The 26352-nt window shown below is 41.0% G+C and overlaps 2 protein-coding genes across 3 annotated transcripts; one reads left to right on the top strand and one right to left on the bottom strand.

Annotated features, from left to right (window-relative positions):
- The first annotated feature begins 710 nt into the window (after positions 1 to 710).
- ccdc187 (coiled-coil domain containing 187) lies at positions 711 to 20408 on the top strand. 2 transcript variants are annotated; one of them, XM_037773387.1, is made up of 13 exons: positions 711 to 1139; positions 1717 to 1809; positions 8205 to 8267; positions 8808 to 8946; positions 9133 to 9223; positions 14628 to 14706; positions 16490 to 17827; positions 18268 to 18389; positions 18492 to 18563; positions 18658 to 18792; positions 18946 to 19040; positions 19127 to 19221; positions 19306 to 20408. In XM_037773387.1, exons 2-13 carry the CDS (start codon positions 1758 to 1760, stop codon positions 19452 to 19454), a joined length of 2430 nt encoding a protein of 809 aa, XP_037629315.1. In that variant the 5' UTR covers positions 711 to 1139; positions 1717 to 1757; the 3' UTR covers positions 19455 to 20408. The 2 variants fall into 2 exon arrangements, with proteins under 2 accessions (XP_037629315.1, XP_037629314.1); XM_037773386.1 differs by lacking the exons at positions 711 to 1139; positions 1717 to 1809 and adding an exon at positions 4845 to 5735.
- Positions 20409 to 21383: 975 nt separating this feature from the next.
- On the bottom strand, positions 21384 to 25829 carry tnfrsf9a (tumor necrosis factor receptor superfamily, member 9a). The gene is made up of 7 exons (XM_037773808.1): positions 25393 to 25829; positions 24322 to 24441; positions 24077 to 24214; positions 23924 to 23996; positions 23731 to 23834; positions 23463 to 23639; positions 21384 to 23356 (listed from the first exon to the last, which is right to left on the bottom strand). Exons 1-7 carry the CDS (start codon positions 25526 to 25528, stop codon positions 23235 to 23237), a joined length of 870 nt encoding a protein of 289 aa, XP_037629736.1. The 5' UTR covers positions 25529 to 25829; the 3' UTR covers positions 21384 to 23234.
- Positions 25830 to 26352: the final 523 nt, after the last annotated feature.

The raw sequence follows: 26352 nt of genomic DNA, 5'->3' as shown, positions 1-26352 counted from the left end.
GGCTGCTGCTCGCAGCTTTCAAACCGTAAACAGTATGGAGGCTCGTTTGGAAACTTTCTTCTCTTATTTCACGAAAATAGTTCACCGAAATGTATTTCTGAAAACATTTGAGGCGAGAAATAATTATTTCATGCAGTTCTGAATCTGTCTTTGTTTTGGATCAACATAGTTTATTTTAAAAGATTCTCAGGAGTTTTGAGAGGCGGCGAGCCGCGTCGGAGGCCCGTGATTTGCATAAAGTAGACTAGCCCTCAACTTTATGCAAATGAGGAGCGGCGTCGTGACGCTCCGTTTCTCGAGTCGCGACGCTACGCTACCAGAATGCATTGCATGGCTGCTTACATAGACAATGAATGGGGAGCGTGGAAAGCACGGAGCCTGTGGACACGTATCATGACTGTGACTGAATGTTGTATTAATGACGTCCATGCGACCAGTCAGGTGATGACAGACAAGGATCATACCATCGAGCAGGGAGGGGCGGGTATGCGCGGCATGCTGACAGTCTACAGGTAAACAGCAGGAGGGAGAGGAGGAGAGAAAGAGAGAGAGGGGTGCGGTGCACAAATAGCAGACAAGATGAGTGACAGTCGGAAACGAAGCGCCATGTAAAATTACGGCATTCTGGAAATTATAAGGTTTAGTATAACTAAATTGAATAATTTAAGTGATATATGTGCACATATACTAATCATAGGCCAAAACAGCGCTAAATTTGGCTGAATTATAAAAAAGCAGAAGTGGTAAAATGTAGAACCGTTTGGTGAGCTGAGGCCAAATGATCCGGCTCACTAAAAAGAGACGAAATTCCCATCACTAGTAAAGAAGCAGCCGGAGAGCGACAGGCTGTTGTGGGTCTAAGTTTGTCCGCCCTGGCTTCCCATCAGGGGCTTTGTTTCATTCATGAACAACCACCGTCGGCTTCGTCTATAATTCACACCAACAAGTAGAAACGTTGGTGACATTTGTGGATAGTTTGTAGAGACACATAAGAGACGAGAGACAGAGAGGGAGAGGGGAAAGTGCGACGGAGCGGACTAAAGTTGTCACTTGGCTGTCATGTCTGGTACTTGTTGTTGGTACGGTGTGTTCATGAACAACACTGGAGCCTGAGAGAGAGGACAGCGTGCTGGAGACAGGTAGGTTACAACAACTATCACTCTTTTGGTACATGTTTGTCTGGTTATTCTTTCACTTTGCTCGACAAAACAAGTGGTCTGCTGCAATGCAGATACTGGTTTACCTGTCAGGCTCTAATAACAGTGAGCTGATGTGAACACACTAGCACTGTGGTAGTGTTAACTAGGTTGCTGTCAAAAAGGCTGCAGAGTTTAGTAGTAATTAACTTTTTGCATTAACCAAACTGAGATAAACCAGTAATCTGTTGTTAATCTGTTTATTGTCAATACTGTATAAACTGCTCCTATTTTTATACTTCCTTCTATTATAATGGTTCATATTTTGTTATACTTTGTTTAGCTCTTTTTTACTGTGTTAGCTGATGCATCTTGTTTTTTGCATCCCCTTTGCTGCTGTACACTGCAAATTCCCCCACTGTGGGACTAATAAAGGAATATCTTATCTTATCTTAACTTAATACAGTAATGTTAATCCAAATGTCTCTCTTTGTGTAAGTTTAGAGGTTTTATTCCCTTCTGGTCCATTTCTTTATATGTTATTTATCCAGATGTTAACTGTCCTTTTTCTGGCTGTCAGGCTCATCTTTATCACCATGAGGCTGTGACAGGACAGGGACAATGATGGCAGAGCTGGAAATTGACCAGTCCAACCTTCCACGTGTCCAAGAAGGTAAGAAGAACATACTCCCACACTTTAGAAGAAGCATCTATAAAAAAAACTTTGAGGATGGAAAAGTGTGTGCACAATGTATGCAGTGGTTCATGGTCTGTCCTGGAGAAAAGTTGTTTTGTTTCGCCCCCCCATCGGGGAGGGCAGAGGTCAGGGTCAGCTACTGAACTGCAGACATGGAGCCAGAAGGGATAAAGTGTTTGATTCACTTCTTCAGCACAGCGAATACTAAGGACAGACTTGTCTAGCCGTCTGCTGCATGCTTTAGAGAGAATATGAAAACTTCCTGTGGTCTCTTTTTTTTTGCGTTATGAATAACTGGCCTTGGCACCAAATGGCAGCTTCTCTTCTGTCCTTGTGTGTCTGTGCTTGATTTCTGTGGCATCAATACTCCATCTCAGATAAGAAGCTGCTTGGCATATGTTTTTACTAAATGCAGCAGACACCGGTTCACTCAAACAGTAGATTTCATCATAGATAGGTCTGGTGTGCTAGGTGCAGATAAGCGCAAGGAATGAGATGGCTGTTTGGATATTTTATTTCTGGAGGAAGAAAGTGCACTATCGTGAACACAAGAGATGTTTAACTTTTTTAAGTTGACACATTCTGACTTGCAATACAAAGAGTGTCTTGTGCAGAATATACATTTCCAAACTTCCAAAAACATTATCAATTAAATAGAAATTTGATTTATAAGCCCAAACAGAGCAATCATAATTGATCACAATATGTTTGGTCTCTCTGGACTATAGACTACAAATATATGAATTGGCTGTTCAGCATATAGAGACATTCAAATACTGAGAAACAACAAGTTGGAGTGAGAATTATAGTGAAGTTTAGCATGTAAATGTAAATCAGCTTTTATTTTCACATATTGTTTTTGTACACAGCACACAGTGAAATTTACTCTCTGCATTTAACTCATCCTAGTATTAGGAGCAGTGGGCAGCTACTATAGAGTGCCCGGGGAGCAGGTTGGGGGTCCATTGCCCTGCTCAAGGGTCCGTGCGAGGATCCTCTGGTTCCCAAGCCGAGTCCCTACGGACTGAGCTACTGCTGCCCCAAACAACAACATATAACATATTAGCATATGGTGGGGAAAAAAATACAGCTGTTTAAATGTTTTGTTTTGTTTTGTTTTGAAGGAAAAATTCACATGCACAACAACATAATTTGTCTTTGTCATAACTCTTATGAACTAACATAGTTGTCTCCGCTTGCATGTAAGTACAAAAACATTCACAGGTAAGGAATGTCTAAGCCTGAATGTAGAACGGTGACTCAGTCTTTGGCATGTCCACACTAGTGAATGGGATAGAAATAGGTCTGCATGTCTTTTATCAAGGGAGATAATTCAGCACTGCGCTCTTGTTTCTGTACACAAAGGGCACACTGTGCAGCTTTGCATTTTTATGCTTTATCGAGCAGGGGCCAGTGCGCAAACAAAGCCAATAATAGCGGCAATAAACTGCTCACTGGGACAACAGCAGTGTGCAAATCAGATGTCTGGTCAGTGTAATCTTTTACGCTCATCACCTACTTTCACCAGACAGATCTGTCAAACTGTGCTGTTGTCCCCTCTCTGTGGCACTGAGGTTGTTTACTCAGTCTCCCGTTGAGGGTATTTACGCTTCAATTTCCCTAAGAGCCGTAGTTCCCCGTGTCCCACTTCTCCTTCACTTTCCTCCCCATCCGCCAAGTCGACTTTCTTTGTTTTCACTGCCCCCCCTTATCAGTTCCTGTTTCGTCCCTCCTCCGGCTGCTCCTGATATAGCCTGATGTGCAGAGGGAATGCAGCTCCCACAGGAATTCCCCCACCTCCCCCCCACCCTTGTTCCTAATTTCACTCTCACCAACTGACCCAGAGTAGTCGCCCTCACCTCTTTGTTCAACCTGGTCCAGTTCATGAGCTGGCTGGCCCAGTTCACTTAGTTTATAACACCGCACACAGCGCTTTGGGACGAAACAGACAGTTCATGGTGAAATTTTGTTCAAAAAAGCAGCGAGCAGGAGAACAGAACAGCCCAGTGAGAAGGAGGAGAGAGAGAGAGAGAGAGGGAGACGGCGCGTGGGTGGTTGGTGGGGGATTTTGGCTGAAAATAGAACCCTTGTCATTTTCTCCTTTCGCCGGTTTCTTTGTTTGGCAGGCACTGCACTTGCCACTGCTGCTATCCAAGTGGCTGCGAAGATGAAAGAGAAATTTCTCTGTCAGCGTTTGATCCGCTGCTCCCTCGAGCTGGATGCCTGAGATAATCTGCATAATATTATTTTAGATGATCAGCTGTCACTTCTCTAATGTTGGCTGACAATAAGACAAAGTGCACGCATACACCCATGATGGAACTTAGTTACATCAGCAAAAAGGAAAGAATAGTTATAATTTTTCTATTTTAAACCAGCAGTAATGTGGAATTCTTTTTAAGGGACAAGAGGCATTTGAATAGGAAATAAGTCACTTTGTTTTGACTGTTTTGGCTTTGAGGTCATGCAGGTCGGGGTTTCCTGCTTTATGATATCCTCTTCTCCCACAGTCTCACTGTAGAGACAGTCTGTCCACACTGTCGGGGAACATACTGGGCATTTCAGCGGGTGGCTGCTAATATTTTGAAATCTTATCTTCTTGTTGTTTTCTGAGACAATCTTACTGCTCAGTGGATCTTAGCCTGTGGTGTTCAAACGCCACAGCCAATTTCTGTTGTAGGATCCTTGATTTACTATCCTCTTAAACTGACACGGCCTAACAGGGTGCTGTGAGTGCCCTTATTAAGAAGCTTACAGTCTCTGTGCAATTTTGAAAACACACCCAACGTGGACTCACACTGAACGTGCGTCTTCGTGTGCACACCCTGTCCGTCAAAAACCTGTTTAGCATAACAGTCATAATAACAACGTCTCCTTGTCCCTCCCCTTGGAGGGTAATGCGACAGTAGTTTAGAGGAGTTTGGAAAAACAAGTTAACCCACAATGCAGACACACCCACACCCGTCCGCACACATATACAAGACTGTCATTTTTCCTCCATCTTTCCGTCCTTTCTCTCGTTCCGCTGTGCGTTGGGCTTAAGAGTAAACTCGTGTTTTGAACTGTCAATTTGTCGCGTCGGATTAAAACCAAGCCTTCGACTAAATCCCTCCTCATTGACAGACTGGACACATAAGGGCAGGTTGGAGATCCATTTAGCAGATAGTCTCTTAAGCTCCTCGACAGGTGTAAGTTGTAATGAATGTCTGTCCTGGTATGGGTTAACTCGCAGTGTACTCGCAGTGTAGACTTATGTGGTCATTTATGGTGTAAACTGACCCTTTCGATGGCTTAGTGCTGTCTGGGTGATTTCTATGAACTTTGACTGTCGGGCCCCTGTAGACTGAAACATACCCAGACACTTATTCTCAGCAAGAACAGTTTTTTTTTTCCTTTCCATTTTTAGAAAGTAGAGTTTGACTAAATTTTACCACAAGAATGTTACAGAAGCCAGTCCTCACTTCCCTATTTACAGAACTGGACAAAAAGGGGACATCCCCAGTTGGACTTGTTATATCAACTCAGAAGCAGTTGTATAAATGTTGAAATTGAACATTGCATTGTTAGAGCAGGCTCTAGTAGTTCATATAAGGTGCAGCAGTAGTTAAAGAGAAGAGGACTCTGTACATGTAGGTCAGTAGTAGAATGTAGCCTACGTGACTTTGAGAGAAACAAACCACGTTATCATTGAGAGTCCAAACTTAGCAAGAGAGTGAACACATAGAAGCATTCTTAAAGTGTGGGATGGGTCGAATGCTTGATGTTTCATGTGTTTTCAATTAGCCACACAGGTGGTCACAACCGTATCATAGACTGTAGGCTCGATGTCACTCTTGCAATGAATCTTGAGGCCTCCCATTCACTCTTGTCTTCCATGACACCATCCAGCAAATCTTCAGCTAGTAAGTAAACTTCCAGAGTCTCTGCTTGTCTTCTGTTCATTCATTTCTTTGTTTTAGATTTGTACTTATTCTGACAAATGGATCAAAAAAAGCACAATTGAAGCCTTGAGCAAACAAAGTGAGAATGAACGTCTTAGCTTTGACATCTCCCTTAGGCTGCATTCACACCAGATAAGGAGGTACAGCAAAAACGCAAGTCCTCCCATTCATTTTGAACGGGGGTAGTGCGTTGCGGCTGCAAGGGGGTGCTGAAAAAAACGCAGCGGCCTGCGGCAGAAAAGTAGAAACTGGATCAACGAATCGGCAATCCAGAGCTGTACAACACAGCCATTACTGAACAAAAGACGTTAATTGTTGTGCATAATGGGCCATTAGAGTGACTCTCCAAAGGTCGCCTCTAGAAGGTAACCCGCAAAGTGCAAAAACTTGCAAAAACTCTTGCGATACAGAGCAACGCAGCGAACTCCGGCTCATTCTAAGCTAACAAAAACACAATGATTGTTAGTTTTATGTGATTATACACTAACGAAAACATAATTATGAGTATTATATTCCATTTCTGCTAATAGATCCCCTGAAACGTTACACACTGTTCCTTTATTGCGAGAGTTTCACAATTTGCGTGTACCAGATACTGGATCATACAGTATTTACACCTCAACTGTTATAGGAGTATAAAATGTATCCCGTTTTTCTATAGCTGGGTTAAGAGCTTAAACGGGTTAATATAGACAACATTATGGCATTTATGTGCTTCAACTCAGCTCATAAACTAAATGCTCTGGTATCCTAAGCATTAAGCGGACGGATGTAAACGTAGCCGTTGTCTCCACAGAAGCGTCCCTGCCTGCTCTTATAGGCTCAGTGGAGGGATTAGTGGCAGGACAGGTGTTTTTAATTGGCCCTGCCTCTGGCTCAGGCTGGGGGCTTTTCCCTCTGCACCGAGCTAAGTCTCTTCTTAAACACCGTCTTCTGTCTTCCTGGCATTTGAAAGCACCATTGTAGAAATAGACCATTCTAGGGTCCCTGATGAAAATCAGTGAGATAGCAATAAAGCGATTTTTGTCTGGTCCCAGTGAGCTGCGTGTCTGCAAAGACGGAGGCAGCGGAGAAAACAGCTGGGCCTCAGTGCTGCTGCTGACTGTCTGTGTTTATTTTCTCCAGAGTAACTTTTTGAGTTTGTTTGACAGACTTTAAACACCCTTGGGCTTCGGCGAATAGAAGCTATCGAGACTCATTAAAGACTACTGTAAACACTTGGCATGGCTATAGATGAGAATAACAGTTCACAGATGCTGAAGCTATTAAAACCAATGCACAGACCAAAGAGCCGTGCAAAGCTGTGGGTACTCATAACCTTATTTTTGGAGTCCTAAAATGTATTTAGGTCAAAACAGAGCAGTTAGCCGTCTCTCTGGCTGACTATCCCTTTGTTTGACCAAATTTTGTTTGCATTGTGTCTATATTAAAGTCTCCATAAAGTCTTTTGTCAGCTTTCTGACAAAAACAGGACAAGGCTAGAGAGCGTTAATGACATGAAACCGATATGTTTTATTACCGTATCCAGCAGCAGGTGGCCAGACTATAGGATCATGGGATACTAGGAAAGGCTCAGTTTGCCACAGAGTGGCTCGATACGGAGAACCAGCCAGATTTGGTGTACAGACTAGAGAGCTCTCGGCTAAAGCCTTGGGATTTACGACAACCTTACAGATTTCACTCAACATACTTCTGTACCATCTGCGCTGGTTTCCTACAATAAATGGTTGCAGTTGGTAGTTCCTAAACTTTGCATATTCATTTGGTAGTCATAGTGAGCACATTGGTAAACAGAAGAACATGCATCTTCCTCCTTAAGATCTTTTCAACCACAAATTTAAAGATGAGATCTTTCGTCCACTGTGACACACACACACAAAAAGAGCAAGTCAAATTATTGCTTTTGTTAGAATGGGGTGGACCAGTTCCTCTGCTGCTGCTAAACACAGTAACTTTGGGAGGACAGCAATAATTGTGGCCACTTGGTGGGTGTTGCTCTGGAACACTGGCACCCTGTTATGATGGGGATTTTATGAGAGCCTTTTATATATTTAACACTAGGGAATTCATGCCAGAGTGGAGGATGGTTGCTGTTTTTTTATATAAAGTTTTGAGGGACACTCTCCTCCTCCTTTTTGTCTGTCGATTAAACAGCCATCCTGACACACACAGCACTCGTATCCTATTTCCCTTTAGACAAAGTGCTGAAGCAAAAGCTCCAATATATTTTCTCTTTTCAAGCCATCCAAATGCTCAACGCTTATTCTTATACAAACGGAGCCATTCAAAATTGTTGTCATTTTTCTGTTGTTTTAGTAATCCTCAAGCTGAGAGAACTGCCCACTTTATAACACTTATATCCCCCCCCCTCCATTCATGTTTGAACACTTTTCTATGATACTAAAGTGTTGCTGTCCTCTGTTGTTTCAGTGTGCCAATGTTTTGCTGTGCTGGAGGATGGAGTGTTGGCACACAACCTGCAGGAACAGGAGAGTAAGTGCAATGTCAAGCTGCCATGTGGCAGCAGCACAGCTGCACACTACAAAAATCTGTTGTAATTTGTATTATGTGGGCTGCTCTCAGTGAAACACTATTTTCTGTGCTGTGGGGCTTCATCTTTATTATCCTGTTAAGGAATCTAGCTAATGATTACACTTAGCTGCTGTAAATTGTAAATGACAGATTTACAATAAAACATATTTGAGTAAAATGCTGTATGGCTTACCAAGGCTTCTGGGATGTTGAACTTCTTTTTGGCTACGTTATGTCTGTAACAGTCGTCTTGCTATGTCTTTGTAACTTTGCACAGTAAACAAAAGTAGCGTGTAATTTGCTGTCTGTTTGTAGGAAAGTACAATGAGGGTCTGGCATGTCACAAACCATGTTTCAAATAAACAACTCAGCACAAATACTCAAAAATCAACAGATTAAGACTAGAAGTATTTAATTATTTATAATATATGATAGGTCACATATGGTCCTTCATTGCCACACTGTCTTACCCTCTGCCTTTTTTTCTGTTTGCCCTCATAGTCGAGCAATACTATACCACCAACATCCAGAAGAACCAGCTGGTGCAGAATGACATCCGTGTAGCGAAAAAGATGCAGAATGAGGAGGAAGAGGAGCAAGCCCAGCAGAGCACACTCCACAGACAGGCCTCCAGACAACTGTAGGTGACCCCTGCTCACACTGCTGCACTATTCAGATATCAGTGTCCTCATGTCCTGCATGTACCCTGACCCTTCTGTGTGTAGATTTACTATGCAGATTTATATTCTTCTTCGTGATGTATCGGTAATTTAACCACATAAGTCACAAGTGTAAGAAGACGTTTTCATCCCTGACTGTTCTATAGAGAGGAGGAAGACTTTGAGTACGCCCGTGTAATTCAGGAGGAGATCCAGCGTTGTGCTGAGGAGGCCCAGAGGAGGGAGCAGGAAGATGAGGTGAGAACAAACCGTTGATTCAATTCTGTCTGCGTCTAGTTTACATTTCTCCAATGAATGTATTAAAGATCCAGCAATATTTTCAAAAGAAAATTTCACTTTCAGTTATGTGGACAGTCAGTCTGCGCTGGTGGTCATGTGGTCTGCAACTATACTTGTACATCAATTGCATTGACAGGAGTTAGTACTCACAGCCTTACCCACAGTGTATACATGCACCATTTAGATTCATGCAAAAGTTTTCAACTTTAAAAGCTTTGACCAGTATAAAGGTCAGTTCTGACGTCACATGAAATTGCACCTACTAGTCAATTATCCACTCGCCACCCACTTCAATATGATAAATCTTTTCAGTTTGGAGATCTGCACCCATCAGTGTCTGCATAAAACCATTATCTCTGTCAGTGGGCTGGTACACACCGGCTACTATCTGTTACTTTAGCTCTTTAAATGAATATACTTTGTACTTGGCACGCTGACAGTAGGCTTACTAAAACATTCCAGACAAAAATGAAGCCTCAGTGATGCATTAAGTCGTTTTTCGTTAATATAAAATGATGCATTCAGTTTTACTCTCCTCTCTTACTGAAATTACAAATCAACCTGTGCATAAATGCAACAAACCCAATATTCATTTCTTCCTCTTTTACAGTGCACAACAATCAAACAGTAGCTACTTTTTGTATGGACGAGACGGTGCAGGTGAAATGGCTAACATCCACTATAATAGCACGACATATCTACCATAAGAATTAGCCACATTTAACAGTCAAAACATTATCCAATCATCATTTAGGCCAACAAGAGGGGCTTGAATCTATACCAACATGCATTGCACCAAATGCAGAGAAACTCCTTGAAGAGGTCAACTTGCCCGACCATCAGAGTTAACACATAAGACAGAAAAGCAGGTCTATGGAAGGAAACTTGCACCAAGCAGTTTCCTCACTTCAGTTAATCATATATGATTGATGGAAAACAAATCTTTACTTCGGCCACAACAATATAGAGAATATTGTGCCCCTCGGGTGACTGATATATTGAAAGGTTGAACGTCAGCGTTCCTTTACCAGTCACTCATTTTGTCACTTTTTAAATTAAAACCTATATGGTGTTAAGCTTAGCTCGAAACCCAAAGTTGTTCCAGCTAATAAGAAGACACAAACGTGACAGCGAAGTTTGTAAAGCGAAATATTTTGAGGGATTTGCTCCTGAAAGAGGAACAAATCCTTTTCCTGCGGGTGTCAAGTTGCTGTCAGCAACCGGAGCAGAGCGAGACTGTATGGACAAGTTCAACATGGCACAATGCAGTGATAAAACAGAAACTTGGACAAAACAAAAAAGTAAGACTTAAAGTGAAACTCCAGCCCTGAATATATCTTTAAGGTATCAAACGCTCACCCATTGTTGCTGTGAAAGTTGGCTGTTAAAAGTTGGTAGTTTTCTTCTTCAGCTTGAATTCCTGTCGGTTACAATTAATTCCAGAGTGAGGACGTTTTGTCAAAGTGTCCGTTAAAAACTTCTCAAACCACTATCTAGTTTGAGCCACAATAGACTGTGTCAATGGTTAATGCTGTAATGGATTATCTGACTCATAGGAGGTGGAGCACAAAGCAGAACATTGCTGCATGAAGGTAGATTAATGATTCCTTGTATCTCAAACTACAGAACTGTGTGCAGACAGAACTCGGTCTAATCTAGAGGAGCAACTATGACAGTTTGCACAAACTTAAAATAGCACCATCATTATCCGTAAACTTCAGCACATTCAGCACAGGGACTAATAGACTTATATGGCACTCGGGACATACTTGTATATCACTTAATTATCTCCCTGTTACCAGCAGGTCAGGGAGTATCATATGGTTCACTTTGCTCCCTCTCAGGACTAACTGAATCCATAATGAATGGCGGTTGCGGCAAAGTGCTGCTCTGGGCCTCTGCTGTATCCACTGTGCCGTGTAAGAGGGCCGTATGAGCAAAGTCAGCTGTTAAACAGAGACGCAACCTGTCAGCTACCCATCTGGATGATGGCTCAAGCAATTTCTCTGGTGGTTAATTCCAGACATGGACCATCGACCTTTTCACACACTCATGTGTGCACATTTAGCCTCACTGGATGTGCACACTGGACATGTGGAAAATCTTAACTGCGCAGGTTGAGGAAGAGGCAGGTTAAGTTAATACATTATCAAAGTGCAGTGTTTATTCAAGAGAGTAACTCAGCCTTCATTTGTTATCCATTAAATTATTTAACATTGTTACTGGGTTCCCAAACAGGTTTGTCTAAACGCTGGAATTCTGTTTTTAAAGTAAATTTTTTTCTTTCTTAGTTAAATGTCATCCTAATTTGAAGTTTGATTAAAGGATAATTTTTTTACATTTATGGTTACAGTTAAGAAAGTATTCCATACATTGTTCTTAAGCTGGATTTATGCTTGCCGCCAAAGTGACGTCACGCCATCAGACACGTCACTTCACGGGGGTTCCGTGCAGCAGGTGTTTGCCCGTCTGCGCATATCCAAATTTTTCTAACTACACGGACGGGAATGGCCGGGCAAAATGGAGAACTTTGAGGAGCTTTGAGAATGTCTGTTTGTAGAAACCCGCATGGAGTATAAAAGATTCAAATGTTTCCCCGTCACGATTCCACGTCAGCTCATGTCCATGCGGAAAATATAACCGAAGCTACAGTCTCAATATTTAAATTTTTTTTTTTTACAAAATTCTCAAATCTCAGTGTTGTTCACACTTCTCATGTCTAAATAAATAAGTGTGATATTTAAAAATGTTACTTCTAAAATATTTGTCCCCGTGACACAGCTCTATGGGTGGTAATGTCGGTCAGTCGATCCATCATCTTTGGTCCAGACTGAAAAATCTTAACTAATATTGGATAGATAGCCAGAAATTTGGAACAGACATTAATGTCCCCCAACGGATAAAATGCAATAACGTTGGTGATCCCATCACTTTACATGTAGCACCATCATCAGGTCAAAAAAGTAATTTGTCCAATACTTTGGTTTATGACCAAATATCTGCAAAATTATTCTTAAACACCACAACTCTACTTTGTTTTTACTGCTAATTAGCAAACGTTATCATGTTTAATTAAGATTATGAACATGGTAAAAGTTATACATTCTTAAAAATCAGCATTTTCAGTCATTGTAAGCATGTTGGCATGCTGATGCTCAGAGTACCACTAGTAGCATGGCTATTAGTCTTGTTTCAGTGGAAGACAACATGAGTTTAATTTTTTACCATCTGATTTTGAATACAAATATAATATCTTGATGTTGTTGTGATGGTTGACATTTGTTTTCCATTTTCTCTCGTCCTAATTTGTGGTGCAGCGTTAGATCTCTCCAAAATTGTGTAAATACAAAAAACTATTCATCGTGCAACCCAAACACGACGGGGCAACCAGATGGTTCCCATCAATCACCTCTCCCCTGTTGTTCCAGACAGTGTTCACACAGAAGCCCAGCCCCTCAAAAACATCTTTATGGCTATGTATTTTAACAGCAGGCATGTGCATTGGTTGTTTTACGAAAAAAAATAATAAATGAAGAGTTGAGCTTTGTAAGAAAAAGAGCATTGTGGGGGGAAAAAAGCCAACTCTGCCACGAACCTCCCCAGCTGGTCCAGTGGAGGGGTCTGCGTCACAAGGCCGCTCCAGCATAATATTTTCCTTTACCCTGCAGTTTCCTTTTTAGAGGAGGCTGCCTTGGACGGGCTTATAAAAGCTCCTTGTTTGGAGGATGTGAGGTCAGAGACTGTGGGGGTTCATTCATCATTATTAAAGGGTTTGGGTTTGAACTCTGTTGGGACCAACATGAGGTGTCTAAACTCCCAGTTAAATGGGCTTTTAACCACTGGGTTAAAAGTCATGCTCGGTTATGCAGAGAATACATCTATTCCTGTGTGGATGTAATCATATCTTTTTATGAGTGTTGATGTTGGGACCAAATGATGAACACTCCCGTTATCTTACCTTCCTTAATGATCAGAGGTGTTGATTAAATATTGGCCTCCCTGTAGATTGTGTCTTTAATTAAGGAACAGAAGGCGCCAGGCTGTGCAGCTTTAAATGCCAGATCCCCGTGGCACTCCACGCCTAACCTGCCATGGCAAGCTGCTAATTGTCTGCTGATGCTGGCAAAGTGGCTGACACACATGCCCCGATTGCAAAACAAAAGGAGCTGCGTTAGCTTTTAGTTTTGATTTATGTTGCAAACGCAGCCTACAGAGAGAGATTTCATAGAATTCACTGGTAGGATTTGTTGATATTGAAAGACCATTATTACTTTCCAAAGTAAAGTAACAGAGAGGCATGGTTGGGAGGAGGGGGGTTTCTCCTTCAGAGAGCAGTCAAGTATAGCAGCTCTGGCATTCCCCAGTGACAAGGTGTTACTTCAAGTGAAACAGTTCTGTTGACCTGTTTCTGTTAAAGTGTTTCTGGTCCAGAGTTCAGCCTCAAGGAGATTAAAAGTTTGTGTGTCTCTCATGTGGTCTCCTCGTTTCCATCGAGTCAGCCACAGCCACGCCTGAAATAATTAGTTTGGCCACCTAGAGCTGAGATGTCAGATCAGCTCACAGTGGCTCTACGTCACCCAACATGGCTCTACATTTAGTGTACCCTCCTCTGTAGACACGCCAGATGTAGATGGATTAGATGTCAACTCAGCCAACTCCAAACGGGGTCGAGACTTTGGTCCATGTAATATTCGTGTTGTTACTTGAACACTTATATTATATAGATTACATCAATGGGAACTAAGAAGGTTTAAGGCAAAAAGTGGTGTGAGGTTTAACAGACAAGAGTGTTAATTTTTTACGTTGTGGAAAGAAGATAACATAAAAGCAAACATCAGACAATCAAAAGTTTCCTTTTAGATTTTCATTTGAGTCAGGAGGGGAAAACAGTTGTCACATTGCTTCCTTTTTACACAGTCTATGTTATGCTGCCATCTGCTGGTTGAAAACAGCACAGTATAACTGATGTCAGAGAAAATTCTGCAGTCGAGCAGCAAAACTCACTGTTGCACACAAGTTAACCACAACCTGACTGTTCTCAGTGAGTGGGAGCTTGTCTTGACATTTTGTGATGCTTTTATCCAGCTCATTTCATTATAAGCTTTGCTTTATTTATGACCTTATTATTGTCAAATGATACAGGTTAGGATTAAAAGGTTGTAACAGAGTCACTGAAATCTAGTTGGAAATTATTTTCAAAGCCTAAAAAGGACTGAACAATTTGTATCTGTGTTTATTTGCTTATTTGACAGAACAGCTCTATTTCTCTGTGATCCTCATTTAGCCTAAATTCCTAATGGGTTACTCATTATGGTTTATAATGCAAAGTAATATAATGTAAATTATGTCTGTGTCTCCACAGGAAATAGCTAAAAAAATGCAGGAAGAGGAGGAGCAGAGAATCACGAGGAGGAGCAGAGGGCAGGAGGGCCATCGTGAAGGTACAGTTTACGTTTTGCCATTTTGTTTAGTGTTTTATTGGCTGTATTTATATGTGCATTAGTCAGAGCAAACCTATCATACTGCCAAATCATTTTAAAGAAAAAGATAATTTGTTTAAGTTTTCAGAATTTGGCATCTTGAACTAAATCTATGTTATATGTGTATTTGCTGAGATTTTGTTACACTTGAAGTAGGACAAAACCCGAAGCTTGCTTAGCTTCTCTCTAACCATGCTGTGCTTATTATTGTTATATTTAAGTCATTCTCCACATATTACAACAGCACGAACATAACATACCCTACGTGGCTATCTAGTACTGTGAATGTAATTTTCTTACATTCAAAGCTTCTATTTAGGTTTTGGAATGAAGCTTTGAATGTCTGTCGTAATATTTTATGACTTCATCACCCTAAACAAAAAAGGAAAAATAATCCTTGAACAAAATCCTCAATTTGAATGAAATGATTAATTGGATTAAATGAGTTAGTCTTTTTTTATTAAATCATCTTTCTTTAATGAATATAACTTAAGTGCGGCAAGTGGATGAGAAACAGTTTTTGACCGCAGTGAAAAATCTTGTTTTTGAAAGGCTAAACGCCAATAAATGTGGATTGAAGCAGAATATTTCGTGAGATAAAAATATGTTGTAGTGTTGTCGCGATACTGGAATGTCCATCTTCGATACGATACCTTGAAAAACATTGATATTAGATACCATTATTGATACCACGGGCAATTTTAGATTTTTATTAAAAGATCAATATGTGTGTCAACTCGCTGTCTGAGAGAAGAGAGAGCAGAAAGCACAGCTGGTACCCGTGTATCCACACTGCAGAAAATGAGATATTGAATACTGAAATATTCAGTATAGATATGTATCAAATTTTGGAAATGATTACATCTACTTTTTTTCAATACATTTTATACTTTTGGACTTCACAACATTCTGGAGTTATTGGAAATGTGTGGATCACACGAGTTGTAAACAATCCTACGCGGCCACCACTGAAATCTAATTCTACAAATAGTTAACACGCATAGATATAAAACATCTGTATTGATAGAAAAATACGAAGATAAGCCTTTTTCACCATACAGTAGGTTCCAATTACATCAAGTTTAAAACTGGACCCAGGTTAGATGGACACCATATGGTTCCATCCTGAAATGGCAAGTCATTAGAACGCATCACAGCTACTGTTTTATATCTATGATAATACTATTCACTACCAAGCCTGTTTATAACCAGTACTGCCAATATTTTCTTCACTTCACCAGCCTCTTCTGCTCCACTCTGTGTGTTTCCGAAGAATGAATATAGGGGAAACACGGATTAGTGTAGCCTGACCTTTATCTGCAAATGTGCAGAAATATCAGGTTTAAACAGAATGAATAGACATAAAAAAAAATGTTTTTTTAAATGTTGATTTAGAATTCAAATGTCGACGTTATGAATGAAGCTTCTAACTATTCGGTACCGTCCTGTGGCTATTGCACCACAGTATATTATTATCTCCATAATATGTTGTGTTCTGAATCAGTAACATGCATGTAACATTTTGTCTTTAATATTGTCTTTTACGCATGACTGTAATATCTGTATTTGGAATGCCTCAGTTGTGTTGAAAACATTTATATAAATTGTGTAACAACTACTCATGTGACATGCTATTTTAGTGCATTGTGTTACCTCATAATTAACTGCACTTCTCTAATAGTACCCGCTAACAGCCTCACCCATCCTCCCTGCTTTTGTGTTTGCATGTTTGGCATTACTAAAGGCAGCGCCAGCGATCCTGCACTGCCATCCTCACACCAGCACACACTCAGCAGCCGTCGCCAAGGCGAGGAGCAGTACTCGTCTACCGCCACCAGGTGGCAATATCCTACCTCTCACAACCATTCAGACTTAACTGGGCCTCAGGCTGACTCCCCCAGGGGGGTAGCAGCTCAGAAAAACACAACTTCATGGTCAAATCAAGGACACACAGATTCCATAAGGGAAACCAGGAGTGAATTGAGAGAGCGTTTGAGCGAGGATTCGGAGGACTCGGACACAGTTTTCCATGAACAGCTCTCTGTCTGGTCCCAGAGACTGAGTGAAAGATTCAACACGGCGCCTCCTCGAAGGCAGGCATCTTTACATCAGCCGCCTGAGAGAAACTACAGAAGTCTTTGCTCTCGCAGCATCACAGAGGAGGAGAGAGGAGAGTGGAATGAGGACCATTATGAAAATGGTGACCTAGAGGAGAGGAGGCCTAAGAATAGGGATCAGGAAAGGAACCATAGAGAGGAGTATGAGGGTTTACACCAGAGCAGAGATCAGGATAGAGACTGTAGGTTAGTCGAAGCAAGAGAAAGGCGATGCAGTCGCAGTGAATCTGTCAGACTACCTGACAGGAGTAAACACAGCAACAGAGACTTAGCGAGAACCTGGAGTTGTAAGGACAACCCTGACAAACATGTCCGTTTTCAGGACAACACCAGGAGCTCTCACAGGCGGCAGGATGAAACCGGAGTCTGGGAGATGCTGGGCCAGGTGCTCAGAGAGAGGGGCGTGCCTGTGAGGTTAGGCGGCAACGGGGCGCCACTACAAATAAGGCCTCAAAGCAGAGACAGCCAGGTGCTTCACGGGAGCGAGGTCTCCTGTGGCGACTCCCAACCACATCAGAGAGTCTTCCAGAGAGCTGCTGCCACCAGGCACAGTTTCCATGGAGATATCAGGGAGAGGAGGAGATCGTCATACCAAGAGAACAGCAGGAGAGATCACAGAGAAGACCGGCAGCGTAGAAATGTGGAGCATGACGGAAAGGTTCATGAGATTAGTAGTAGAGACTCCTACTTTGCTGAGAGAGAAAGGGGAGGCAGTGCAAGGTGGAAAGAGCACCGATATAATAACGATGACGAGAGGGAGAGGAATGCAAACGATCGCAGGGTCAAGAGGACAACGAGCCAACGCAAGCATTGGCACAGGACCACGGAAGAAAGGTTAAGCTCAGAGGAGGAGCAGGAGGTGGAGAGAAGAGTAGAGCGGCCCCGTCGAAAACTCTCACAGCGTAGCCAAAGCCTCAGCAGCAGCGGGGCTTCAACCAGCGATAGGTCGAGGAACGTGGCAGCAGGTAAAACCCAGAACTGCGGCCAACTCCAATCTGCAGAGGGAAAGCTTCCAAAGCTATCTCTCTGTGTACATCTGCTCCTCTCATCTTACCTCAATCATCGTCTAATCTGGACAAATTTGGGTTTTACTGGTGACTTTTGGGTCTCTTACTGAAGTTTTCCTGTTCGTATCTATAACTCCAGTAGTCCTGAACATCTTCAACGTGTGCTTTCATCTTCATCTTCATTCTTTGTTTTGATCTAGTGAGGCAACATGCCGCATCCTCTCATCTCTTGGTGTGATTCAAATGGCATCGGTCCTTGTGTCTTTCAGCCTCTGTTTCAGTACACTTGTATGATCACTGATTTTCATATTATGTTTTTTTTACTACTTGCATGCTCGTTGCCATCGTAGTCACTTCAGTTCCTTTGAATTTGACACTGTCATACTTCACCCTTTTAGGAGAGTCACTGCAACCAGAGCGTGGCGAGGCAAGCCTGGACCTGGGGGAGCTGCGGCAGGTCCTACAGGATGAAGAACTGGCTCACAAGCTGCAGGATGAGGAAGAACAGCTGTTGAGGAGGGTGAGTGATTCACGAGTGTATCATGACAAGCTTGTGATTCAGGAGTCAAGGACAGATGATCTGTTTCTCATTTCATTCCTTTTACGGTCTTGTTTTTTGCAGACTTCCCAGCCCTCTCCGCGTATTTCTTACCCAGAGGGAGACTTCAGAGTAGCACAAGTGGCACAGGATGAGGTACGATGAATTGACACACCTTCAGTACCCATGTATCTCATGATTAATACTCCCCAGTGAAATGATCTATTGTGTTTTGTTTTTTTTGTGCTAGGAAATTGCGCGCTTTATGCAGAAGCAGGAGGTGAAGTCAAAGCGAAGATCGCGTGAGCTAGAAGGGCCGGCGTCGTGGCGCGAGCACAGAGCGATGATCAGTCACCATGACAGACGGGCTGCGAGAGACAGACCGGTAAGTGTGTGGTAGATATTGAGAAACAGTTTCAGCATCCAAAGACGGTAAAATGTCATTGTCATGCATGTCTTTCACTTTACAATTTGACGCTTCAATTCTTGCACTTGCCTTGCTACAATCTGGGTCAGACTCCTTTGTCCACTGCCTTAGGTCCAACGAGAGAGGCTTGACTCGGAGGGCCTTCCTTCCCCCACTGAGGACTGCTCCCCAGACAACCAGCCACCCAGCCCCTTCTCCACTATACCGTAATTGTCTCTACATGAATATAAACTGATGAATGTCTGTATTGTCATCTTCTTTACGTGCTGACTTATAACTGCTGCGTTCACAGACAAACCCAGCAGATCAGAAACATTGCAGAAGAGCTGGACCCGACCTTCCAGGCCAGGAGACAGGATACAGAGAGCCTCAGAGTGGGACAAGCAGGTACCGTAAACGGGACAGATTACACTCAAAGTGAAACCCTTAAAACAATGGGTGAACACTCATATCCTATTTCCTTCAATGCAGGGCCAGCCTGTCAGTCACTTCCCGTGCCACATTCTGGCTTACACGACTCACTCGAGGAGCCTACTTTCATCCCACCCACAAAACGGCAAACAGATAAATCAGGACGGACTAAACCCAAAGAGAAGAAGGAGAATTGCAAGCAGCAATAGTTTTCAACACATTGTGATGTTGGAGTGCATTTATATATACTGTATATATTTTATAACACTAAATATCAGCTGCAGAGCTCTCGTTACTTATTGTATTACTTTAAGGTTGAAGATTACAAGAATGAAGTTCTCTCTACCAGCCACCCCTACTAGCACTTTAGACCAGTGGAAGAATGAAGAGAGAGAATTGAGACATTTTGCAATATTTCTTGATTGAGTGAATAATGACATCACTTTGGACTGGTGCTTTTTTTTTTATAATTTTTAAAGGGAAAATGTAGGATTATTGAAGTATTGCATGAATTCTTCAGTGTTAATGATACACTACCTTTTTTGTAAATTATATTTGTAACTTTTATTTGTTTTTATTTAGTTAAACAGTGAGCATCCATCCATTTTCTTTAACCGCTTTGTGTTGTCATGTTGTTTGGTGGAGGCACGGTGGTGCAGTGGTTCGACTGTTGCCTCACAGGCACAGAGGGTTCTGGGTTCAAACCCACCAGCCAGCTTGGGTTTTCTTCCTTAATTTGCAACCCTGATAGATTGATTTAGAGTCAGTTTAGAGGTGCCAATGAAGGGATAAATTCCAAGCTGGCTGTTGGGTTTCAACCCAGGATCTGTGGCGCCACCGAAGAACATCCAAAATGTCAAACGACAAAACAATAATTACTCTGATTACTATAATTACTAAGACTTCCACTTTCGGAGTGTCTGCCAACTTTGTGTCACAGCAGCTTGGCAGGGCTCTAGCCATGTTTACAAGAGTACAATGACAATCAAAAGAACTTATTTAACCCTTATTAAATGGGAAAACCCGTTTTAAAGGACGCTAACAAAAAAAAACATGTTACAACAATCATCAAAGTATGTGTAGGGATGCACCGATCTGACTTTTTCAGTCCAGATACCGATACCTTGGCTTTGGGTATTGGCCGATACAGAGTACCGATCCGATACCAGTTTTTAATTAATAAGCTGTATGCCTCACTGTGTGGAAGAGACTGGGGTCATTCTTTTATGTGTAAGGCAACATCAGGCTTGACTTAAACATTGCTTTCCTGACTTTGTAAAACAAAATTTGACCAATAAATACATAGATATACATTTATTTCATCATTCTTTATATCAAAAGAATAAATGGTACACCAGAAACAGAAACTTTAACAGGAATTAAAATGAATATATAATTTATATAATCATTGAATTGAATAGATCACCGATATCCGATCTAGCTATTTGAGTCGGTATCGGCCTGACATCCGATCGGTATCGGTGCATCCCTAAATATGTGAAACTATTTTGTAATATCCAGATGTTGCTATATCCTTTGGGGACAGTATTTGTAGCAAAGTAATCTAAGATCAAAGATCCATTGACTGCACTAGCTTTTTCAACTGCATCACACGGTCATTCACATCAGACACCATCCTTGAAGTGAGACTGGTTATACTTGTTATCACATGACTTTACACACATAGTTCACATGGGGACACCTGAGCAAGCATCTTTCGCTGAGTGAAGACAGATGCTGTTGAAAAGCTCCAAAAAAAACCTGTAAGTGGACCTTTTTAAGCTTAAATTACTTGGAACATATCCAACTCATGTTTTTGTATATTTTGCCAGGTGGGTTTTTATCAGTCCAGAGACAATTATGATGTCAGTTAACATTATTCATTATACAGAATACTCTCTAACAAAAGGTTGTATTTTTACGCACATATAACCAGTCATTGGTCTCAGTTTCTGTTTTGTTTGTTTTTGTATGTTCTTATTATTCCTACATTTAAAACACTCTTTTTTTGTTGCATTTTGTTTGTTTTTTACAAATGAAAAATGCCACTGCTTAGGTGGACCACTATGAATGCAATTGTTCTGTATGAAAGAGCAACAAATAAAATACAAATTCACATTTTTATTGGCTGTTTTTAAAAAAATATACAACAGACTGCACACTGCAGTGTAATGGACGTTTCTGACGACATATAAAAACAAGTCTTGTAAAAAAAAATATGATAAGGCAGAAAGATACAAATTCACATACCAAACATAGCAGAAGTGCGTGACATTAATCAGATAACAGTTGACAGATAAAGTGCTACAGCTCTTGTTACTGTATGACGTACATTAGACTGTACTGTGGTTGTCAAGGCAGCGCATGTGAACTTTGCGGTCTGTCAGCAGACATCACTATACTCAAGTTGTGGACTAACGTTTTAACCCTCAGCCCACATAGCACACTTCTCAAATGTTCCATTTCAGATAAAGATATACGCCTGCTATAGTTCAGAAAAGACACGCGTTTATGAAAAAAAAGTTCCACTTGGTCTGATCTAGCTGCCCACTCCATTGTGCAAGAAGGATAAGCAAAAGCAATGAGAAGTACAGCACTGACTGGGGGGGGGGTTTCCACATGACCCTTGAGCTTCATTTTGATACCATGTATACTTTATATTTTACATGTATCTCCCGAGGATTTCCCACATGACGCATCTATTGGGAATTCACACATTTCACATCTGACATTTAATCAGGGTAAATATTGTTGCCCAACACTTGCTCAAGGGGCATGCCTAAGCTTGTTCAGGAAGTGTTGTAACCAAATCTCTACCTCATATAAAAAAAAAAACATAAGATACTGTAGATATGCAAACTGTGTACTGTACTGTAGATCCCCCATAACATATTATAGGATTGCCTAACGACAAAAAGGGAAACTCCCTTCACTGGACTTTTTGTCACCAATGAAGTAGGAAAGTCCAAATAGTTCCAGGTAATGTTAAGTAGGCTGGAGGAGGCTTTATTATATCTTCAACGCGATTGCTTTGTTTGACCTACAATAGTACGCTAAAGCTATCATCTTCTGTGTTTCTATAGACATATTTAAATACTGGTAATAAACCAAAAACAGACAAAAAGCAACAAGCTATCCTCTGATATATCATAAATGTTTCACCACAGAAAACCCTGATAGACGTGGCATTCTTCTAGTTTGGCTGCTGCAGCATAACCAGGGTTAGATAATTTACATATTCAGCAGTAAACTGTAGGTAACTAGGTTGGCTACTGGAGCCTATCTCAAACAAAACACCTATTTTAGGAGGCACATGTTTGTTAAACCTCAGGCGTGACTAAAACCTGTCTGCTGTCAGACTTTTACACCCACCTACACTGTACATTCACACAGAGCAACACTCAGCAGCTTTACCGCTCACACATGCAAATACCAGAGTAGCGAAACTCACGCACACTCATTCAAATGCTACAGTATTATACTTCATAATCGACTGGTCCGGTGACTTTATAAGGTATGCTGTTTTACCATTATCAGCTGCCAAACTCATTCCCATTATTCAAAACCTTTCACAGCTATTTTACGACTATGTTATCTTTCAAACGTAACTGAAAGGGAAAAACACACCCTCACTGTCTACTACAATTAACATGATGAATAGATGACTTGTAAGTCCACTTTGTTTTTTCCCCTCCCAGAATTCCCCTTCCTCCCCTGAGTATATATTTATTGTATTATCAAAAGATCACTGTACTTGTATCCTGGTGTCATGGTAGAGCGATAACCTGACCTTCAAATGTTCACAGTAGCTTTGGTTATTCTGGTAAAAGGAAAATAAATAAAAGACAGCTGGGTAAACGAGACGGCCCCTTCAAACCTGTGGCTCAGTATTACAAAGAAGGGCCCCGTTCTTTTGAGGATATCCTGTTTCCTTTCACCAAATTCAGCAAAAACACAACCTTCAGAGTGGCGGTCTGACCCGGTCCCATTCATGCAATGAGCCGGTCTGAGGAGTCCTTGGAGTCAAGCGACTCTGAGCTGCTGCCCTGCTCTTGCTGGGCCTCGTGGAAGCTGCATTCAATTGCTTGTAAAGTCCTTGGATCATCATCATCTAAAGAAGAGAAACATTACAAATCAAATACTTTTTCACTGTATTTGTGATTGGCTTGATAAACATCCTGTTTAATATCATGCGTGTAGTATACGGTAGCCATTACCTGTAGGGGGTCTGATTATCAGTGTCTTTGTGGTTGGCTTTTGTCCTTCTTCTTCGTCCTTTCTTTTCTGGGAGACTTTCTTGGTGATGATGATGATGATGCCGATGCCAAAGGCCATCAGCACTACTATACTGATGACCGCAAATAAGGCGAATGGCGATGCCGGCTCTGTGGGATCTGACACAAAACAGCAAGAAATTATTGCTGGCTTTAAATAGAAACAAGAATTAATGCGCAAGTACACTCTAGGAATAGAATCAAGTCCTACCAGGTTTCTCTGGCTTGATCACTGGGACAGGTGAGGCATCAGCACACTTAATGTCAGTAAATGCATCTCCATTGGCCACAATATGTTGAGCTGGATTGGGACACCTTTGAGAAAGATAACATCAGTTGTCAGTACAACAACAAAACATGGCTACAGTGGCAGATGCTGTCTTTAGAGCAGGGTAATATCTCACTTGGTACTCCAGGGTTTACACATCTGGTGAATCTGGTCATTGAAGCGTCCATCTGGACACGTCCTGCATGAACCTGTGCAGACAAATCATTCAGTTGACTTGCCAGTCACCTGTAAATCCAATGTGTATGTGCAAAAGCTCATTTTTACTTACGTTTCTCTGCGGGTTCTTGACCTTTGTCACACTTTTTAACGCAGAAGGTGCAGCGGTCATTACCACAGGTGAATCCTTCTTTACAGCCACACTGTGTGTCAGTTGAGGTTGTGCACTGTTTCACATACACTTGAGCACCTGCACATACAAAGATATGGAAAAGGAGTTGTAAAAATCTTGTAATTTAAAAGATTTCAGCTTGTAGTACACTACTGAAGTTGCAGTTTTAGGATCGGCTTACATACCTACACACTGTGTACACGGGTAACACCTGGAATCTTTAGGGTCCTCTAAAAATGTACCATTCTTACAAGGAGTACAAAGTTCTTTCGGGTTTCGGCCACATTTTGTAACCACACGGTGTCCTACAATACAAACAGGATTCAAGATTAATTTATTTGCCATTTTACAACACAGGGTCGCACAATGAAATGTAAGTTGTATCCCTTTCACGGTACACTACACACATAGAACATTTATACAAATATTTAAATTATATATTATGTTATACACATATACAAGAGACACACATAAAAACAGTTACCAAAAGATATGCTGTAACCTTAATTAGCTGACATCAGTGTCAGTGAGATTTCAATAATGTAAAATGTTTTCATACACAAGGTAATATGACTTTACCCCTCAAAGCTTTAAAAGTTGTAAAGCAGAGATAAAAATCTTGTAAAAAAAACTTACTGTTAAAAACAGAAAAGTTTGGGGAAAACAGCTCCAGCAACCTACAGTTACCAAAACTATACTGTTTGGGAATTGCGATGAGATATTAAGTATATACTGTATTACCGCTCCAAATTATTTGATTTATCAGTTGCACCATCTACACTATTTCTCTTTGTTGTGGTATTAGCTGTAAAACCACTGAAACTATATTTGGTTACAACGAGCAACCACCACGGAAGAACTGCTCAAAGTCTGGAATATAATTTTTTTTTTTTACATCCACAGACAACATCACATACAACTCATACAGCTTTTTGCTTTTATTAGATACTACATGGAATAACTTGACCTCTTGGGTCTGGGAAAGGATTAATTAACATATTTGTATAACAAAATTAGTTTATGTGGAAAAAGGGCATTTCTCCTTATCTTCATAAATATATATTTTTTTTTATTTTTTTTTATTTTGATACTTCTAAAACTTTATCAGCCCATAATAACACTATCAACCTCAGGATATGAATGATACATACAGTATATTGACCTGTAAAGCCAAAATTGTTGTTCTGAAGTAATGGCACGTTTCATCAATTCAAAATCATAGAGTTGTAATACTCACTACTTCCTTTATTACTTACCAGGATGACAGGCTTCACAGCAAACATCTTCTCCTTTTGATGTCCATTTCATGCAGCCTCTGTCAGTCTCTCCAACACTGCACAAACAGCCCTGCATGAGCAGAGAGAGAACCATCGGCAATAAGATCCCAGCCATTCTGTTGTCAGCTTTCCAGCCTTGTGGGTAAGGATGACACAGCCACCTCAGGGAAGACGTGAGGTAATCCAATCCAAGAAATATATCCCAGGTACCTAGTTTTTTTTTTTTTAAAAGGCACTTAGTTTGTTTTGTTTCTTTAAGTCTGTAACTTTAATCTAAAATACATGGAAAGGCTTCTTAATTTAAAGCCACTCTGCTGTAATGTCATGGATTGGAAAAATTACTGTGCTGTGACCTCAGTACACTCAAAACACGAATGAACCCACAGCCAGCTGAGCATGCTAGTCATACCCAGGGGGTGTGTCTAAAGTGTGTAAAAGTGTAGATGACTCATGAATGAAAAAAATACTATGACTCATAGTCTAAACTTTAACCTTTAAAAATTACTTATTGCTTCTATATTTTTATTAAGTTTTTTTTATATATATATTGGCTCATATTGTAACTATTAAGTAATTTCCCCTTTTTAAAAATACTTCAACTCAGTCTGGTCAAAACTTTAACCCCTACAAATTTCAAACTTTGTTTCATTTTGATCATTTTATAGAGATAGCTTGAGCTTATATCCCTTGGTGAAAATCAATATACAGCAAGACTAGAAATGTATCAAGATGCAAGAGTTATGTAAGTGGTAAAAAAAAAGAAAAAGAAAAAAAACTTATCAACAGATCAGGTTGCAATGCTAAATTGTTTTCCTCTACATCACTACTTTCAGTGCTACGCCTTTCTGCCTCCAACGGTGCCTGAATAGGCTGCCTGACATGTTTTTGTATGCGGATCACTGCCTTCCTTGCTTGGCTCATATTGCTGCTATCAAATCA

Source organism: Sebastes umbrosus, chromosome 6 (assembly GCF_015220745.1).
Source record: "Sebastes umbrosus isolate fSebUmb1 chromosome 6, fSebUmb1.pri, whole genome shotgun sequence".
Classification (NCBI taxonomy): Eukaryota; Metazoa; Chordata; class Actinopteri; order Perciformes; family Sebastidae; genus Sebastes; species Sebastes umbrosus.
The sequence above is the reverse complement of the archived record's forward strand: the minus strand, read 5'-3'. Positions and strand labels throughout refer to the sequence as shown.

What these genes read in the sequence shown, in the direction of transcription:
- tnfrsf9a (XM_037773808.1), bottom strand. Translation starts at nt 25,528, where the DNA reads ATGGCTGGGATCTTATTGCCGATGGTTCTCTCTCTGCTCATGCAGGGC. An exon ending in CTGTGAAGCCTGTCATCCTG is followed by an intron (nt 24,442 to 25,392) that starts GTAAGTAATAAA and finishes TTTGTATTGTAG; the next exon opens with GACACCGTGTGGTTACAAAA. An exon ending in TGTAAACCCTGGAGTACCAA is followed by an intron (nt 23,835 to 23,923) that starts GTGAGATATTAC and finishes TCTTTCTCAAAG; the next exon opens with GTGTCCCAATCCAGCTCAAC.
- ccdc187 (XM_037773386.1), top strand. Translation starts at nt 5,594, where the DNA reads ATGTTTCATGTGTTTTCAATTAGCCACACAGGTGGTCACAACCGTATC. An exon ending in GGGCTGCGAGAGACAGACCG is followed by an intron (nt 18,793 to 18,945) that starts GTAAGTGTGTGG and finishes CCACTGCCTTAG; the next exon opens with GTCCAACGAGAGAGGCTTGA. An exon ending in AGCCCCTTCTCCACTATACC is followed by an intron (nt 19,041 to 19,126) that starts GTAATTGTCTCT and finishes CTGCGTTCACAG; the next exon opens with ACAAACCCAGCAGATCAGAA.